General features: G+C 42.3%; 1 protein-coding gene across 1 annotated transcript in view; it reads left to right on the top strand.

The window, feature by feature from the left end:
• The window catches only part of KCNMA1 (potassium calcium-activated channel subfamily M alpha 1), a 507,555-nt gene that overhangs the window by 359,566 nt on the left and 130,414 nt on the right, over positions 1-17,575 (top strand). The window contains exons 18-20 of the mRNA XM_029919828.1: positions 6,915-7,001; positions 13,164-13,240; positions 16,988-16,996. Of these exons, the coding sequence (XP_029775688.1) occupies positions 6,915-7,001; positions 13,164-13,240; positions 16,988-16,996 (173 nt within the window). The remainder of the gene's footprint in view (positions 1-6,914; positions 7,002-13,163; positions 13,241-16,987; positions 16,997-17,575) is intronic.

Genomic DNA, 17,575 nt, shown 5'->3' with positions numbered 1-17,575 from the left:
CCTCTCCAACTAGAGCACATAAAAATTGGAAGTAGCATATTGCTTTTCTTGTTTAGTTGGTTGATTTTTTTGGATGACGCACTAACTTCTTTGCAGGAAACCTAAAAAACCAACAGGTACAATCCCTGTTTTCAGTCATGGCACCAGTGATGGGAACAAGTGTTACCAATTTTGAGAAGGAGGATGCTTCTCTATGGCCCCTGGTGTCTGTTTCTGTCCTGTCCTGATGTGTCTTGGTGTCCACCAGACTTTGTGGTGCCACGTGTCTGCATCCCACATCCACATTCCCAGTGCCTTCCTCCTCCCCATGTCCAGTTTCCAGTTTGTAGAGCAAGATGCCTGTCCTTTTATCCACAAAACAGAGACCAAGCTCTTATACTCAACCTTTTTCCCCCCTTACACTTGTTCTGATGATAGCATGTTGCATATTTTATTTCTTGGGCAGTGCCCAACACATAGAACACTGCTATTAAATTGCCAGATTATCACATTTGACTTACTGAATGAATACTGTTTACAGAGATGAACTCATGGCTTTATTTTTTCCCTAGCGTGTTTGGGCATATTTCTTAATGTGACGTATTCAGTTTTCACCATGTGACATCACTCCGTTTTGCTGCTCTTTTCTGTTGCATGAAGCATGACCAAATCCTCATCGATAGCATTTTTTTTTTAACTTTTCCAGTTACTGTTTCCAGGGTAGTTTTTTCAATAATGTGTTCCCTAAAACAGTATTGTTGAAAACATACTATTGAGATGCCCATGTGTTCATTTTCTCAAGAGTTGTTTTTCTCCGTGGTTGGAATCACTGTCACATGTTCGTGTTTGTAATTGTGTGTGTGTGTGTGTGTGTGTGTGTGTGTGTGTGTGTGTGTTTGTGTGGTGTGTGTGGGGGTGGGGTGGGGGGATATTTGTCTGGAACTCTTTCCAAAGTCAGATTCTTCTGTGATTTTTGGTGTCTGTGTGTGACGATAGAGGTGGCTTCCTGTCAGTTTGGTATTATTGTTATGATCCAACTGCGAGAAGTTACTGCAGCACTTTGCATCTTCAAAGGTCCACAGTGGCTGCACCTCTGCTGTTGGCTTTTGGCCTTTGAGTCCTTTTATCTTGTGGTGGAGGCATGTTGTGACATAGCATGACTTGTCGTAAAGTATACCAGAAAGTGACACGGCTTGCTCCCAGAGCCAAATAGCCACCACTGTCCTTCCCAAATGAATGATCTCTTCCCCATCTCGTATGGCTAGTGTTTTCCTTATGTGCAAAATATATCTTTCAGTGCTATTACTAAAATCATTGCGATGGGTTCAGGCTAATCAATCCCTTGCCCATAACATTGGCGGACCACAACAGCAGTCATTTGAGTCTGACCAACTGGGAGCAATCTTTATCATGCTGTCTCTGTGTGGGTGAACTGGGCTCAAGTATTTGGAAGCATGGAATACACACTGTGTCTCTTCTGTATCTTCTATAAGTAAAAGTGTGTGTGTCTAGTTGTGTGGGACTCCAGCAGCATCTATTTGAAAGCCCAGAAGAAATGAAAAATTCCAGAAAAGCAAGAAGATTTGAGATTTGGGGTTTCTATAGGCTGTGCCCTAACACAGCCCATAAACTGCAGGGCCGTTGTACTTCTGAAAGAAGAAACGATTAGTTCACACAAAGTGCCATCCAATAGCAATCATATATGACCATGGATGGTCAAAGAGGCCACTTCCCAGTGGCTTGATTTCATCTGGCACAGTATGAACTGATGTCTTTGATGGTTCTTATTCCCTTGTGTAGTTAATGAAGTCCCATTAGCTTGCTAGACACAGATAATTATCATGTTACCAAGTACGACCTATATTCTCATGTGAGTGATAATTTTGTAATTGTTCGGGGAATGGTACATTACAGACCTGTAATATTTATCCACAATGGATAAAAGATACCTTTTAAAAATATGGTTCAGTTGAACTATTCATCTTTGGTTGTCTCCAAAAACAGCAAACAAGTAAATTTTATGATGGTTAAAGAAGGAATAAGTAGATGCTTCCTAGTTGTTATGCATAAGTGGTGGAGAAAAGGAATAAATCATTTTGCCCCATCAAGCTCCAATTCTCCAACCTGACCAAAGCTCAGCAAGACCTGCACAATGAAATGCATGGGAGCTTGAGCCCTGGGGTTTCTGGGGGGAATCTGGAAGGAACATTTCTCTGTTGAACAATGCTCTGCTAGCGAGTTCCACATTCTTGCCTTTCAGTTGAGAAGCACATATTTCAGTTCTAAGTGAGTGGTGTTTTCAATATTGACATGAATTGCTTCTATGCCTCAAGTGACTAGCTGTTTATATATTTGTATGTTTACATTTTTGTACTTAGTGTGTCTGGGAGATTGTTAGCTTATTTGCCAACCCCCTAGAAAAGGTGTGGTCACTCCTTTGTTAGGGCTGACTAGTAAGAGTCACATCTTGGTCTTTGAAAGAACAGCTATAGCTACCTTTTTCCTTCCAGGAGAAGGAAAGGAGCACTTTTTGAACTGAGACCAATGATTTATATTTTTCAGTCATTCCACCAATAGTTGAAAAGTATCTATTGCATACAGGGCTTTAAGGTGGCTACTATGAGAAACTTATTTACAAAAGCAAATAAAATACGATTGTGCTTTTCACTCCTTTATTCAACTATGGGTTCCCCACAGAAAATATATATTTGTTTCACATAGTGGTCAAGGAGCCAAGGCATCGGTCTAGATGCAAAACTAGTTTGAGGGCAAAAGAAAAAGAGAGAGAGAGCAAGAATCCTCGGGGGAGGAGCTACACAAGCCCTTTGCCTCCAGCTGCCACTGAATGTTTTCTGTTGAAATTAGCAAGGTCATAGAAGAAAGAGGATAATTTATGGGTTCCTTGAAATGAGAGAAAGTCCACCCTTGCCAAGAAGATATCCCTACTGGAATTCTGCTAATTGATATATGGGCTTTTTCTTAGAGATTTTGTTGATTCTTCACATGACACATTTTGCGGTTTATCTCTGATAAGCTAGTGAATTAGACAGAATTGGAATCAGAGACTGATTTAACGTGATGCACAGGGAGGGAGACTTCTGGCAGGTCATAAGAAAAAAACAAACTTAATGTTGGCTATTCTCTTAAGAGATCAAAGACCTTTGGAAAGATTTACATATTCCCAGTAGGAGGTCAATAACATATTTTGAGGGTAGTAGCATTTTGCTGGGAAAAAAATTACTTCTGTCTAGGATCCTTATCTTATTGTATTTTCAAAAAGAGGAGGGTTAACATTTTATTTAAATTTTCTAGATATGGAATGTGGATAGAGGATTTAATGTCTACCATATTAGAAAGAGTAATATAGTTCCTCAAAGAGTCTTTGAAATTTTGGACCCTTACATAGGGAGTATTATCTGCAATGGGCCCCTGGAATGAGGGGACACATGCTTCTCTACCAAACCCTTAAATCTATAAGTGGAATCCCGCACAGCGAACATTCATATGTATCTAGATTTCTTTCCTTTATTATTCTCAAGATCTGAGCTCATTCTTTGAAATTCCCACCCAGAAGGCTGCCTTAGGCTGATCTGGATAGCTGCAAAGGTGAGCATACAGCCTCACACGTGATTTAAAGAGATGATTGAAAAAGCCTGTTACCCATGTCCTAAAGAGATCACACAGTGATGTTCTTGGAAGTACATAAGGTTTGAGGAACAGAGAGATACTCCAGTCTGGAACCAAAAGTGAGTCCAAATTAGTCTGTTGCCAGATGTTGTATGGGGACATAATGTTTTGGATTCTGCAGTCAGTAAAAAGGTCTTTCAAATGCCATTAGGGTGCCTCCTAGTAGTTTACTAGCACCAAGGACAAAATGGAGAGCTGAGACAATGCGAGAGATTATTTGCTTCTCCTTTAGTTGTTTTAATAACCTGACACATGGCAGTCACTCAACACATAATATGTACTTTAATTCTCTTCGTGACACTGTAAACTAGAGATTATTCAGTCCACTTCATAGATGTGGAGAGGGAGGCTTAGTGGCACCCACATGCCCAAGGCCGGGGTCTGAACTCATAGCCCTGACACATGCACCTGCTTGCTTAACCAGCATTGGTGGTGAAACAGATTTGAATACAAATCTGCTTTACATCAGTGCCCCAGATCTTTCCTCTCCACCACGTTAATGTGACTAAAGCAGCCTTGAAAGCTGTAATAAATGATCTCAACCTGCAGTCTCGGGGACGACAATCCCAAATTCTCATTGTAAGCCAATTCTTGTTCACTGTTGAAAAAGAACAGAGAGAATGAAAAGACACTTTCATTGATAGGAACCTTGCTATGACTGGTGTCCCACCATGACACAGTGGGCTTCAGCACTAGAGTGCAATTAATGAAGCACGTAACGCAAGAGAGACTTCTGTGCAAGGCTTGTTGTGCACACAGATGTCACCAAGACATTGAGGAGTGGCAAATTTCCCTATTTGAATTGCATTGTTGAAATCATGATAGGCTTCTTTTTTTTCTCTGAAGCTGTTTTTACACTTTTATATAAATACATATCAAAATGTCAATTTTTCCAACTTTAAGGAATTAGCTTCTTCTTAAGTTTATTTATTTTGAGAGAGAGAGAGAAAGAGGGGGGGCCTGGGAGGGGCAGAGAGAGAAGGAGAGAGAGAGAGAGAGGGAGAGAGAGAGAGAATCTCAATCAGGTTCTGCACTGCCAGCTCAGAGCCTGATGCAGGGCTCAAACTCACAAAGTGCGCAGTCATGACATGAGCCAAAATCAAGAGTCGGCTGCTTAACTGACTGAGGCACCCAGGCACCCTGGAATTAGCTTCCTTTGTCACCAGGAGTACCTAGAGTTTTTCATGTATGACCTTAAACATTATTCTGGAATGTACAGTTCTTCACCCTGTAACTTTATCTGTTTATGAACAAGATATTTTGATAAGAAGCCCTGTGTTTCATGGAATGAAGTCAGCTAAAGAAAATCTGCTCATTCCATTAAAGATGAAATATATTTTTGTCTTTTTTGCAATCATAAACAATAAGAGTAGCAATAACCAGTATGCATCAAGCCTTCTGTGCATTATCTTGCTTAATCCTCTCAAGAAAGACTGATTATCATCATGCCCGTCTTGTAGGTGTGCATATTGAGTTTGAGGGAGATTTAGTAACTTGCTCAAAGTCAGACAGCTACCAAATGGTTAATGCTGGAATTTGGACCCAATTTCTGATTGCAGAGCGAGGACATACAAGAGCTGCCTTGTAGCAAAGGGGTCAGAAAGTGTGCAAAATCCAGAATTCTGCCCTCTAAGACATCACATTTAATTGGCTTTGAAAAAGGAATCCATCTTAAACTGTATAAGCTCTGACCCTTTTCCCCTCATGATCATGAGAAGTCAGAGGGCTGTGGAACCAATGTAAAGAATTGGCAGAGGGGTACTTAGGAGGTGCCTGTACAGTGCCACGGCCCGTCGCAAGGTGTTGCTCGCAAGGTGTTGCTGTTCGTGTGGGCTGCTGCTTCCTGATTTGTGAAGAACGTCATTGTTGCCTGTAGTTCTAGGGCAGAACAGTCCCAATCATCATGGTCTCTTGCTATTATTTAGTGTTAATAACAATGATGACACAAGATTGGTTTTCTTCTGTCAGGTCTCGTTATGGGTAATAGTGGATGTTCTTGCAACCACAAACAATTCCTTTGCAATAATGATCCACTCTGGGTCCTCCCAAAAGAACAAAAGTTCACCTGAGTCCTTCCTGTATTGCTACAGACATATCACTCTGTTGGCCGCAGTGCTTTTTCTAGAATTGTTTTGCCAGCAGTAAAAAATTCCATGTTAATTACCATCCTCCATTTTGATTATTTTAGACAATTAAGGATTTCCTTTAGCCTGATTCCAAACCTCTTTTACCTTAAAGCCAGCTTTTCAGATGAGAGAATACCTCTATTGTATCTATTGCTACATTCGTAGTGTCTAAATTCTGTGTCCATTAAGCCTAAAGCCTCATCTTAATCTTTTTGTAATACATTCCTGTGTTCATGTTCTTGATCTGGAGAAAATTGAACTTGTTTGCTTCACCTATTTATTAGATTAGGATAACTGTATCTCTTCTGTCAGTCCAAACACAACTTGATCGGCTAATCTATTTATAACACTTTGAAATAGGGCAGTGTGTATTTAGGTGCACACTTCACTGCAAGGGGAAGTTTTTTAAAGGGATAATTTGCACGTTGTTTTCTAATTACAGATTGCCCTGATCAGGATACACACACACTTTATTCAAACACTCCCATACATTCTGGCAAAGCAGACAGGAATCATTTCCGACTGCTGGCACTTTTCTTTTTCCATGTTCAGGTAGATCCAATTCTTTCTACATAGGCTGCACGTGGAATCCACTTCCGTGTCTTTACTGATATCATGCAGATGTTATGTTTGCTTCTGCACTGGTTACAGGTGTCATGTACCATTCCCTGCAGTAATATGTGTATATGTGTATGTTTCTGGATACAAATAGGGGTCCCATTAATGCTCTGTCATGTAATGGAAAATTGGTATAGTAATAGTTTTATTAGACCAATCACATTCAATGTTGACCATCAACAGAAATTTTCAAAGGTCTACATTATTAAGAACTTTGCTTCAGATGAGAAGCCCATGATGGCAGCCCCATTATATGTGCCCCAGCCTAAAACCTAGATGTGCTTTGATTTCTGCAACTGGGAGTATGCCAGCAGAGCTTTACGATGGCATTATCCCATTAAATGTCTGGGGCTGTGGACATCAGGCTCTAGACAACATCTTTGGGAAAATCATTAGACTAGTGGGCCCCCTATAAAATTAACCCTACAGTGTAGCCTTCAAGATTTTATTCAGAACACGAACTCACAAATGTGTCTTCTTTGTTTGTTTTTGTTCACTGAGCAGTATATTAATTAATCCTGGAAACCATCTTAAGATCCAAGAAGGTACTTTAGGATTTTTCATTGCAAGTGATGCCAAAGAAGTTAAAAGGTAAGAGTTTGTATTCATCTACCTTCCGTTCTGGCTCAGCCACAGCCATCTTGATCCTCCATGATGGGCATGCTTTCAATATGTATATAGGGTCCTAACACCAAAACTTCTCAACATGTCTGTGGGTATCAGTGGTGCTGCATCTTAGGAAAAGGAGACTGTGTTTTCAAATGCTTCCATGAAGTCCCTTTCACATAAGTGATGCCACATCTTTCAACTGGAATAATAACATTTTAGAGCTAGGAGGGTCTCATTAACTGTTGCTTCATTTTCCAAGGGAGGAAAGTGAGTCCCAGAGAGCTGAAGTGGTTGTTCAAGATCATCCAGATTCTTGATGACCCAGAACCACATAACAGGACAATTGGTTCCTTGTCTAGTACTCTTTACCTAATATCATCCAGGCAAATTTATTGGAGAATTATCAGCTTTCCACTTTAAATGCCAAATGGAATCTTAGAAGATTTGGATTAATTTCAGATGAAATACTATACTGGCTATATAACTGTTTGTAGGCTGCTAGGTAAGTAGCTGAGGTTGTCAGGTTCAATTCTTAAGTCTCTCTAGGTACAGCCCATGATTTCATTGACCTCAATGTTTTATGACACTTTTGTTAGTATCTTTAAACCTGCTTAAGCGGCTAGGAGTCAGAGGGTTCTTTGGACAACACCATGGAATATCATTATATTTGATTCTATTCTTGAAGTATGAAGAATTTATGAGCAGAAAATATGACTCGAATGGCCAGACAGATCACTCATTCTGACAGTAATGTTACGTAAAATATCTTAAATAGATTATTAATTGTGAAAGTCTATAATTATTTATGTAAGCCTGTTGTTTTCATTTAATGACCTTCCACTCAAAGCCAAGCCTGTGTTAGGATATTCTGCATTCTTAATTGCTAGTCCTCAAAATAACTTCATAAAGTAAGTCTTATAAAACACTCAGGGCTTTGGTCTCCTCCTCGGTCAAGTTGAGACAAATGATTTATCCAAGGTTATAAAGCAAGTAAACAAGTGGCAGTGCCCAGATTGGAATTGCTCTTTCCTTTTCCAAAACCTTCACTTTCTACCAAATTTAATAAAACGAGCAAATTCTTATGTAGAGTTTAATATGTGCCAGCACTATACTAAAAACCAGGCACCTTAAGTATTGATGAACTCATTTCATCGTCTCAACAACCGTATGAGATAGGTAGCGTTACTATTTCCATTTTACACATAAGGAAACTGGGGTGCGGATTGGTTAACTAATACCCAACACCCTACTGCTTGTGGGTAGCAGAGCCAGGATTTAAAACCAGGAAGTCCAATGCCAGAGCTTACATTCTTAATTATTTGCCGTGATGTGAGCCGGGCATGCCGAGCACGGAACTATGTATGATAACTGGTGTCAATTCCTTTCTGTCCCTTCACCCACTCCTACAAATTTATCCATACTATTTATGAAAGATTTTAGTGGGGAAAATGGGATGGAGAAGCAATAAAACAAACTCAAAAAATTCTTTAAACTGAGCTATCTAATGGCTTAAATTTACTTCTACAAATTGGGAAACACTTGCCATTATACAGATGAGGACGGAAAACCTTCTCATCCAGTTCATGGATTCTGACTGTTCTTCGGGAGTACCTTGAGAACTGGGTTCACTTGGAGAGAGGAGGGGGGTGGTAAACAGGACTGAAGTGCCCCCACCCAGATCCCCCTGGAAGAGAAGGGTCTGCTCACATTCAGACTGTGAGACATACAAGTAACACCATGTAATGGGGGGGCTGGGGAGCACAGTGGCACCATAGATCACGTGTACCTCCTAAATAGCAAATATAACGTGAAGCTCCCATTTGTGTAATTCTATTTCCTATTGCATCTCTCGCTAATGAATGTCACAAATACCAGGCAGTCCAAAAAACAAATTACCTCCTGTATTAGGGAGTGCAATATGTCTCATTTCAGTGCTTTATGGTATTCACAAATACATGCTGACACAATCAGCAACAACAGCAGCCTGTAATTTTCTGTGGTGTGTGATGTGTCGGAGCAAATGCTGTCAGTTAGGGGATTTCAAACAGATGAAGACTGCAGAAAACCACAGAAAGGGCCTTGGAGATTTGAATGAAACTAAACAAGTTTTGTAAAAATGGAAAAGTTGATTATCATGATCCAGTATGGAATATGCACCCTCTCCTACAAAAAAAGACACAAAAGAAGTTAATGGAGTTTTAGCTCACAGAAACTTTCAGATGCAGTGTTTTAGGAACAAAGCAATAAAACCATCCATTCCAGCCTTAGGCCACTTTGGGATGGGCATTTGGTCACTTGTCCACTACTCCTGGCCACTCAGTAGTTTCCTTTTTAAATAACATTGGCACATAGTCTTTGATGTCAGGGTCACAAAATGGTGCCTTGTTGACTTGGTTTGGCTTGCCTACAGGCTTCATTGGATTCACAATTGTAATAAATTACTTGCCAAGAGGAAGACACCATCATCCTCTATTTAAAAATTCCTATTCCTGGTTTCCCCTGAAAAATGCAGATCTGGCATTACTGGGCAGCACTCTTATCCTCATTCATGCATCAAAGGTCTGTAGGTCACTCATTTTCTAGAACACTCTGTACCAGGTGCCGGGGAAGCTGTGGTGAACAATGAAGTCCTTGCTCTTGTGGATTCATGCCCTAAGGAGGAGAGAATTACAGTTTTGTGTATTCATGGTACATTAATCAAAGAATTCGTGCAATCAGGTCACTGATTTAAATTGTGTACAAGTGAAGGTTGCTCAGAAGGAGTGACATTTGAGTAGAGATGGAGGTGATGAGGAAGGGTCCAGCAAAACAAAGATTGGAAGAGGAAAGGAGACAAGGTAGGGACAGTTTGTTGTATGTAGGGAGCTGAGGAAAGGAAGGTGTGTCTGCAGGAGTAGTATGGGGGGATAAGATAAGAGAAGAAGGCAGGGCTGGCTCCTGTAGGATTTGATATGTAGGGGTCAGGTTGTTATAAAATGGAGTCATTGATGGCTTTAAGCTGGGGATGATGTAATCTGATTTACATTATTGAAAGTTTTCTTTCCTCTCCATTATAAAAAATGGGATATAGGGCAACAGGGTTGGGCAGGGGGGGCCACAGATAGGGATGCTGCATTATGTAGGTGAAGATAAGCTTGGATGAAGCTGGTGAGTGGTGGTGCAGAGAAGGAAGACCAATTTGGAATGTATTTTAGACCCACTTGTCAACTGCATATAAGAAGTGAGGGGGAAAAAAGAGGAATCAAGAACAGAGCCTGGATTTGGAGGCTATGCAATTGGGTGGGTACTGGCTTCCCATCTTACTGAGACTGGATTAGCTGGAAGAGGCGCAGGTTTGCTATGTAGGAAATTAAGAATTCTATTTGGCTATGTTAAGTAGGGGATATCATAAAGGCAGTTGGATCTAAGGTTCTGGAGTTTGGAGGAAAGATGAGGGCTGAAGGTGTCATTTTGGGTGCTATATCAGGGAAGGTCCTGGCCACACCTAAATGAGGAAATGTAGGAGAGTTTTATGAAGGGACCATCTAAAGTTGTGGGCAGAGAGTTATGGAGAGCCAATAAGGGATGGAAAAGCCCCCCAGAGCTAGAAACAAGAGTGGAGCCACTCTCAGCCCTAGATCTGCAGAATCAAGGGGAAGGAGAGTTATCAGAACCTGGAGAGACTGTAGGAAAGGCCACTTGGCAGGCTGAGTCCTCTATAATATAGAGGTATGGCCACCACCATTTCATGACCCTCCAGGGAGGAATTCCTCTCTTCTTCCAGTCTCCAGCTGGCTCCACCCATTGGCTGAACACAACAGGAAACCAGAGGACAAGGAGACCCTAAAGACCAGCCTTGCAGGGTGTGGATCCAGTCTTCTTGATGATGTGTATGTCAAGGTCACCAGCTGGGGGCTGCTTGGGGAAGGGGTGAAGTGAGCAGGAGAGGAAGTGGGGAGGACAGCAGAGAGGGTTGAAGTGGAAGGAGGAGATATGCAGTGGGTCCTGAGGGATGTGAAGAGGTCTCTGGCATCCATGACCATGGATTTGAAGTGATAGCACAGTTATGTTTCCTTTCCTTGGTTCAAGTGCTCAGGTGCAGGTGTGCAGTAGGGTGGAGCTTTGCCAGGTGAGCATAGGAAAGGCAGATGTGGGTGGAGAAGACAATGGTGCTCTCAGAGAAGTGCCACTTGCCAAAACTCAGCTGAAGCTTAGATATGGTGCTCCCTCTTGTTGGGAAATGTGTCTCCAGGTCACAGACAAGAGACCATTCCCCCACCAACCTGCCCCCATCTCAGTTATTAGCTTCACCTGTATGGGCCCTGTTGGTCCACTTTCAGAATCCAGCTTTAATTCATTAAGTAATCTACTTTATCTTTCTCAACAATCCACTCAAACTCAGCATGGTTTCATCATCTCAGTAGTAGACATGTGTTTAAGACTGTGGGCATTGACACTAGACTATGTGGACTTGAATCCTGGCTCTGTGTGACCTTGGGGAGGTTATATAACCTCCCTGTGCTTCAGTTTCCTTATCTGTAAAACAGATACTAATCATGACTCCTTCAAAAGATTGTTTAAGGATCCAATTCATTGATACCTATAAAGTGCTTAGAATAGTGCTTGGCCTATAGTTTTGCCCTACAAATGTCTGTTATTATTGTTACCATTATTATTATGTGTAGGAGCATCAGATGGGGGGAGAATATCACCAAAGGAAGTGGAAACAAAATGGCTTCTCCCTTTCCTATCTTTCCCCTTTCAAGGCGAGTCACCATTGATTGGCTTCTTAGCCATATTGCCACTTTCAGAGCAAACAATCAGCTGCCTTTTTACTTTTTGTTTTTTTTTCTTTTTTGCAATATGGATGAAAACTGGCATTTAAAGAAATACTGAATGAGCTGCTGGAGTGGAAAGAGCACTGGGCTTGGATTAGCAGTTGGCCAAGCTCAGTATAGAATGCCTTTGGGCCTCTAGTGACAACTTCCTCAACTTACAGATGAGGACATTGAGTCTTGGGGACCTCCAAAATCTCTTCCAGATCCCAGAGTCTTCACATTGCTTTCCAACCAGTATCAACCACATGTGCAAGTCCTGTGAAAAACATAAAAAGGAACCTGGGGATTGAATGGCCAAGAATTTCTTGGCCAAGGGAAGGCCATGTTTATTCCGGCCGTTCAATATCATGTTGGGAGAGGTGAAGCCAGGGATTTTGTTAGCTCCAATATCTGGAAGCTTGTAAGGCTGTTCCGGTAAATTTTATCCCGGTAACCCCCATCCTGAAAAGGTGCAGGCCTCTGTGCTGTTCTTCTAGGTCCTACACATTCTATACTTGAATGATCTTGGTTTGTCTCTGTGTTGACACAACCAATGTGCTTTGTAATCACAAGTTGACACTTAAGTCAGATGAGGGGGTTTTCTTGATTGCTTCCTCTGGGACCCAGCCCCATAGTGCCTTCTGCCCACCCCATTCTGGTGCTTGGCTGCACTATGCTTCACCATGAGAAGCAAACCTCCATTTATTAACGTGTTCTTGGGACTGGAGAGTATGGGAATTGGTCTTTCCAGCTTGGGAGCAAATATGGACTATTAAATGCCAGAAGAAATTTGACAGTGGACTCCCTTGACCTATCACTTTTATATATCCCCCTCCACCTTCCTCCTTCACCTCTCTCACTTTGAAAAGAAACGTCCTTTCTGAGGGGCAAGGCTAATGATTTTATTTGACTGTGGAACTTTGTCTTGGCTCCCCTTTCAATAAATATCTGACCAGACAGAGAGGGTTTCAGAGATGCATGCCACTTCCCCACCAAGGGCCTGGGGCTGGTTGCCTATGTGTTTTGATGAGCAGCCCTGAAGGCGGTGCTCAAAAATGAAGGGCGAGCAAGCAGATGCAGGGGGTCACCTCAGCAGCCCTTCACCCCGTTCCTTTTCAAAGGAAAGTTTATTAAAAGAAGCACGAACTCCAATTGCAGAGTCCTGTGTTTGAAAGAAGAGGTCTTGCAACAAACATTTCCGTCTGTAAACGTCTAAACCTTTCAAAAGATTAAAGGAAATTAGTGCTGGCGTGTTTCATTAATTTGGCACCACGGTGGAGGAAATGTGGTATTCATTTCATTCGGGTGGATTATGAAATGTGTCAGTTTTTCCATTCTCTTTCTCCAGGGCATTTTTTTACTGTAAGGCCTGTCATGATGACATCACAGATCCCAAAAGAATAAAAAAATGTGGCTGCAAACGGCGTAAGTAGTGTTTCTTTCCCCCTTCCCTCCCTCTTTCCTTTTCCCCAAATTTGTTTCCCTTCTCCTTTTCCTATTAAAGAAACACTAAACATCAAGAGATTTCTTGGGTATGTTTATGTTTCACCCAGCAGTTTAAAGAGACATAGAATAAATACCTGTCTTCGCTTTGTTAGAGCAAGGATGAAAAATCACCACCATCAACACCTTTGAGTGAACCTAGTGCCTAATCCCCACCTTTGGACCTTAAAGGGATACTGAGGTGCTTGTGTTCACTTGAACATAGTCAGTATGGTGTATGAGAAGGAGGACCGCTAAGACCATGGAGGAGGGAGTATTTTTTGCATAGTGATTTTCAGTGGTTGGGGGACCAAGTGTAAAGATGAGTACTAAAGGGAAATGGAGTTTGAAGACTCTGTCTCCCAAATGGGAACTGCTTCAAGGTTTGATACCAAAGTCCAGAATTTTCACTTGTGGTACCCTCAAACTCACCCAGGAGGAGAATTTGACCATGACCAATCAGCTTTGTTTGCCATTGCTCCAATAACCAACCTCAGACACCATTGCTCCTTGGGGTAGACTAGATTGATCTCAGTAGCTTTGGGCATATCCTGTCTCAAATCTCTTCCAAAGCCACCTGCCAGTGGGACTTCTTGAGAAAGATATGGTATGTCAGGAACGTTGGGTCATGAGCTCTCCAGAAGCCATGACCTAAAGTGGACTTGCCTTAAGAAGGCCATGCCTTTTGCAGCAATCATGTTGCATTGCCTAATAGAAATTGTTCATGGCCATAAAGAAAACAATAATAATGATGCCTTCCTTTCTATGGTGATTTAATGTTTTCAGAGCTCCTTATTTATGATCAGTATTTTCTTTGATCCTCATCATAACCCCGGGTAATTGGCAGGGGATGTTAGTAATTCCATTTTACAAAAAGAGGAAACTAAGGCTCCAAGTTTAGTGGGAGGATGAGATTCCAAGAGTCACACTGACCCAACAGACCAGGGCTCGGGCTCACACAAAGGCCTTCCGATGCTGTGTACTCAGTGCCCTAATTACATTTGCAAGAGAGAAGGGCAAGGCAATGACCTTGGCTCTGATGAGTAGAAGCACAGTTATGAAAGATCGCCCCATAAAATGCTTTTCCACAAGCAGAAACCAGAGAGAAGAGCACTATTCCTGGGATACGCCAACCAAAGCAAGGGCTTTTTTCACTGTACTCCTAAAGGGGACACAGTAATGTAAACCAGTAAGATATAAATATCCTGCTGGATTACGAAGACATCCAAACTCTTAGGCAAATACCCATGGGAACGCTCTTGGTCGAGAGCAGATTCAGTATAAATCCTCTGAGACTGGTTCCCAGTTTGAGGGCAGCTGAGGCCCACTGTTCTGCTTTCTCCATGGCTGTTCCCCCTAGCTCTGACACCTTACTAAGATGAGTATTTATCGATGTCTCGGACAAGAGACCCAGGCAAAGGTCTAGAGGTCTAAGAATTCTCTGATTCTGACAACTTAACAGGAAGAGCATCTAAGGATGCGTAAGGTCTAGAACAAACCGACCTCACTTCCAATCCCCTGGACTCCATGACACAAAAGGCCCTCCTTACCAGGCCATGCACCCCAGCGTGGTTGATTGTGAGCACAGAAACACAGCTCAGCTGACCAGGCATCCCTCAGATTTTTCCATCAGAGGAATTCAGTATGCCAAGGTGGAAGTAAACCAGTGCAACAAACACAAAATGGTTAACTCCATTGTAAGGAAACTTTGGTAGTAGAGGGTGTTGGGAAATGCAGGAGAGTGTCAAGGCCAATAATCCATGACCAGATTATCTGCCAAAGACCCTGGTCCCATGGGGTATCACTGAAAGTTACTTATTGATTAGGCATCCACGTATTTTTTGAGTACTTTCTTTGCGCCAGGTACACACTTGATGCCAGGGATGGAAGAGTGAACAAGATAACATCACTATTCTTCTGAAGCCTTCACACTAGTAAATGAAGACAAACAATCATCATAGAAGCCATTAAATAAATTCAGGTAGAGTCAGATGCTATGAAGAGAGGAAACTGCCTGAGGATATGGGGAGTCTTGTAGGGCTGTTGCTTTAGCCAGGAAGCCTCCCTTGGGAGATGACATTGAAGCTGAGACCCTGTCCAGGTAGGTAGAAAAGCAAAGGCAAAGATCAAGAGTCAGGAATAAGTTTAAAGTGTTGGAAGGAAGGAAGGAAGGCAAGTCAATGGGGCTAGTGGGGCTGGGGAGAGAACAGAATGAAAGGAGTACAGAGAGGAAGACAGGGGCCATGACAAGAAACTTGGGTTTTAGTCCTATTACAGATAGAGCCATTGGGAGATTTTGAGCAAGAACACATCATCAGTTCCCATATGGGATGACCTCCATTGTGACTGGATAGAGAATAGGCTCTAAGAAGGTGAGGGTAGAAGGCAGAATGATGGAAACAAAGTGTCTCTGATCCCTGCTCTGATACTGGAATGTTCCACTGCAGTGGAACTCAGCAGAAAGTTCTTTAAGTCCCTAGAAATGAGGAGCTCTCTAGGTTATTTTTTCCACCCTGGTTCCAAGCTAGCGCACAGCAGCTGACTTTAGCTTCATCCTGGAGGGAGAACCATGTAACTGTTGGAAATAATTTTATTCTCTTCATTCCCATTAAAGCTGGTTCAGCTAGTGAAGGGTCTGATCTCTCACCATGCATGGCATGGATTGCCACAGAAGTACTGCCTCTCAGAGCTAAGCCAGCATGACAGAGGTCTTGCCCCTGTCTCTCCGTACCCCTTTCCCTCTTGGACTCATCTCATAGAGGCCCCCGGCTGTGAGGTTAATGTTTGATAACAATCAAAATTGTCCAAATATTGTTCTTCCCAATTAAAAGGCCACAGCAGCCTGTGTTACAGAGGGCAGGATGCAGATGTGCATGTGTAAGGAGTGGGTCAGAATAGAGTGACTTATTGAACATGGGCCTCCCCATGCATACCAGGCAAGTCAGGAAATTGGGGAAGATAGGTTTTGGTTGCAAAGAAACTTTCAGGAGAAGGAGCTAGGCTTGTGAATATAATGTATCGAGGGTGGGAGTGGGGTGGGGGTTGTTCCTGTGCCTTTGAATGCACATGGCCTGGTGCCCCAAGTTGGAGAGGGCAGATCACCCCCATACACATTTGTCCAAGCCTGTCAGGCCAGGTGTTCATAATTCATCCTGGAACAGTACATCTCCATGAGGGCAGAGCTGATGACAGTCAGTGCTCTGTATCCGCAGCTTCCTAACCCTCCCCTTCCAACCTCGCTCTTCCCTCCTATCCCCACCCCCATGCTCCCCATTCACCTTAAACATTTCATGCCATACTGTCTGGAGCCATCTCGAGTGTGGGCATTCCGTCTGGAAATCCTGTGGTAGTATAGTTTAACTTTTGCATTTCTTTCCATTTCTTCATAGCATTCCATCAAGGAAGAGAGTCAAATTCAGCTGTCTGGCCAAGGAGCAAGCTCTGAGAAACTACTATTTACCCATTTTCTTCTTCTGTATAACAAACTTGGTCTAATGATTTACATTTTTTCCCCCAGCCTGTAAAAGTTTGCCGAAGGGTGGACTCCTAGGGGACAAGTCATGTCTGAATTGATGTGTTTGAAGGAATTTTCTTGAACTTCTAATCATTGACATATTTTTGATTTATTTTTTTTTCCTCTTTGCTGCCTTGGAATACGGCCCCTACTCTATTTTAACTGCACACTGGTAGTGATATATTGTGAGTAAAACGGGTTCCCAGTAGCCCGGAGTCCAGTTCCCCCTGTCTTTCTCTAGAAGAGATACTTCTTTTATTTTCTGTACAGTTTCAGTTTCTTTTTTTCTTTTGATATTTATGTTGCATGTAGCAGTGACATCATGCCCCGGCTCCCTCATCCAACACGGTCTGCAGTGTAGCCTGGAGCTGGAGACCCCTGAGAGCAGGGGGCCACCCTCCGTTCATCTTCCCATCCCCCAGCCTCTTGCCAGCTTCTGGCGCTGTCTTATTTTTCCATTTGAAAATAAGACCCCGACAACAGTGTTTCTCTTGAAGGCCTTGTCTCGGGACCTTTAGGGGACGCTGAGTAGGCTGAGGTAATTACCACTAGAGCTGTAGATGCCTCGTCAATTGGGCGTCATTGTCATGCTTGCCTTTGATAAATTTTACCTGGTCTCTGCTATTGAGCTTGAATTCCTATCCTGAAGGAAACACACATGCTATATATATATTCCTGTGTTGTGATATATATATGATATGTACCAGTACTTTATATGTAAAAATGAACATTTTTATATATAAGCACAGAGATATTTTATAGAG

Source organism: Suricata suricatta, chromosome 2 (assembly GCF_006229205.1).
Source record: "Suricata suricatta isolate VVHF042 chromosome 2, meerkat_22Aug2017_6uvM2_HiC, whole genome shotgun sequence".
NCBI lineage: Eukaryota > Metazoa > Chordata > Mammalia > Carnivora > Herpestidae > Suricata > Suricata suricatta.
This window is presented reverse-complemented; position numbering and strand designations above follow the sequence as displayed.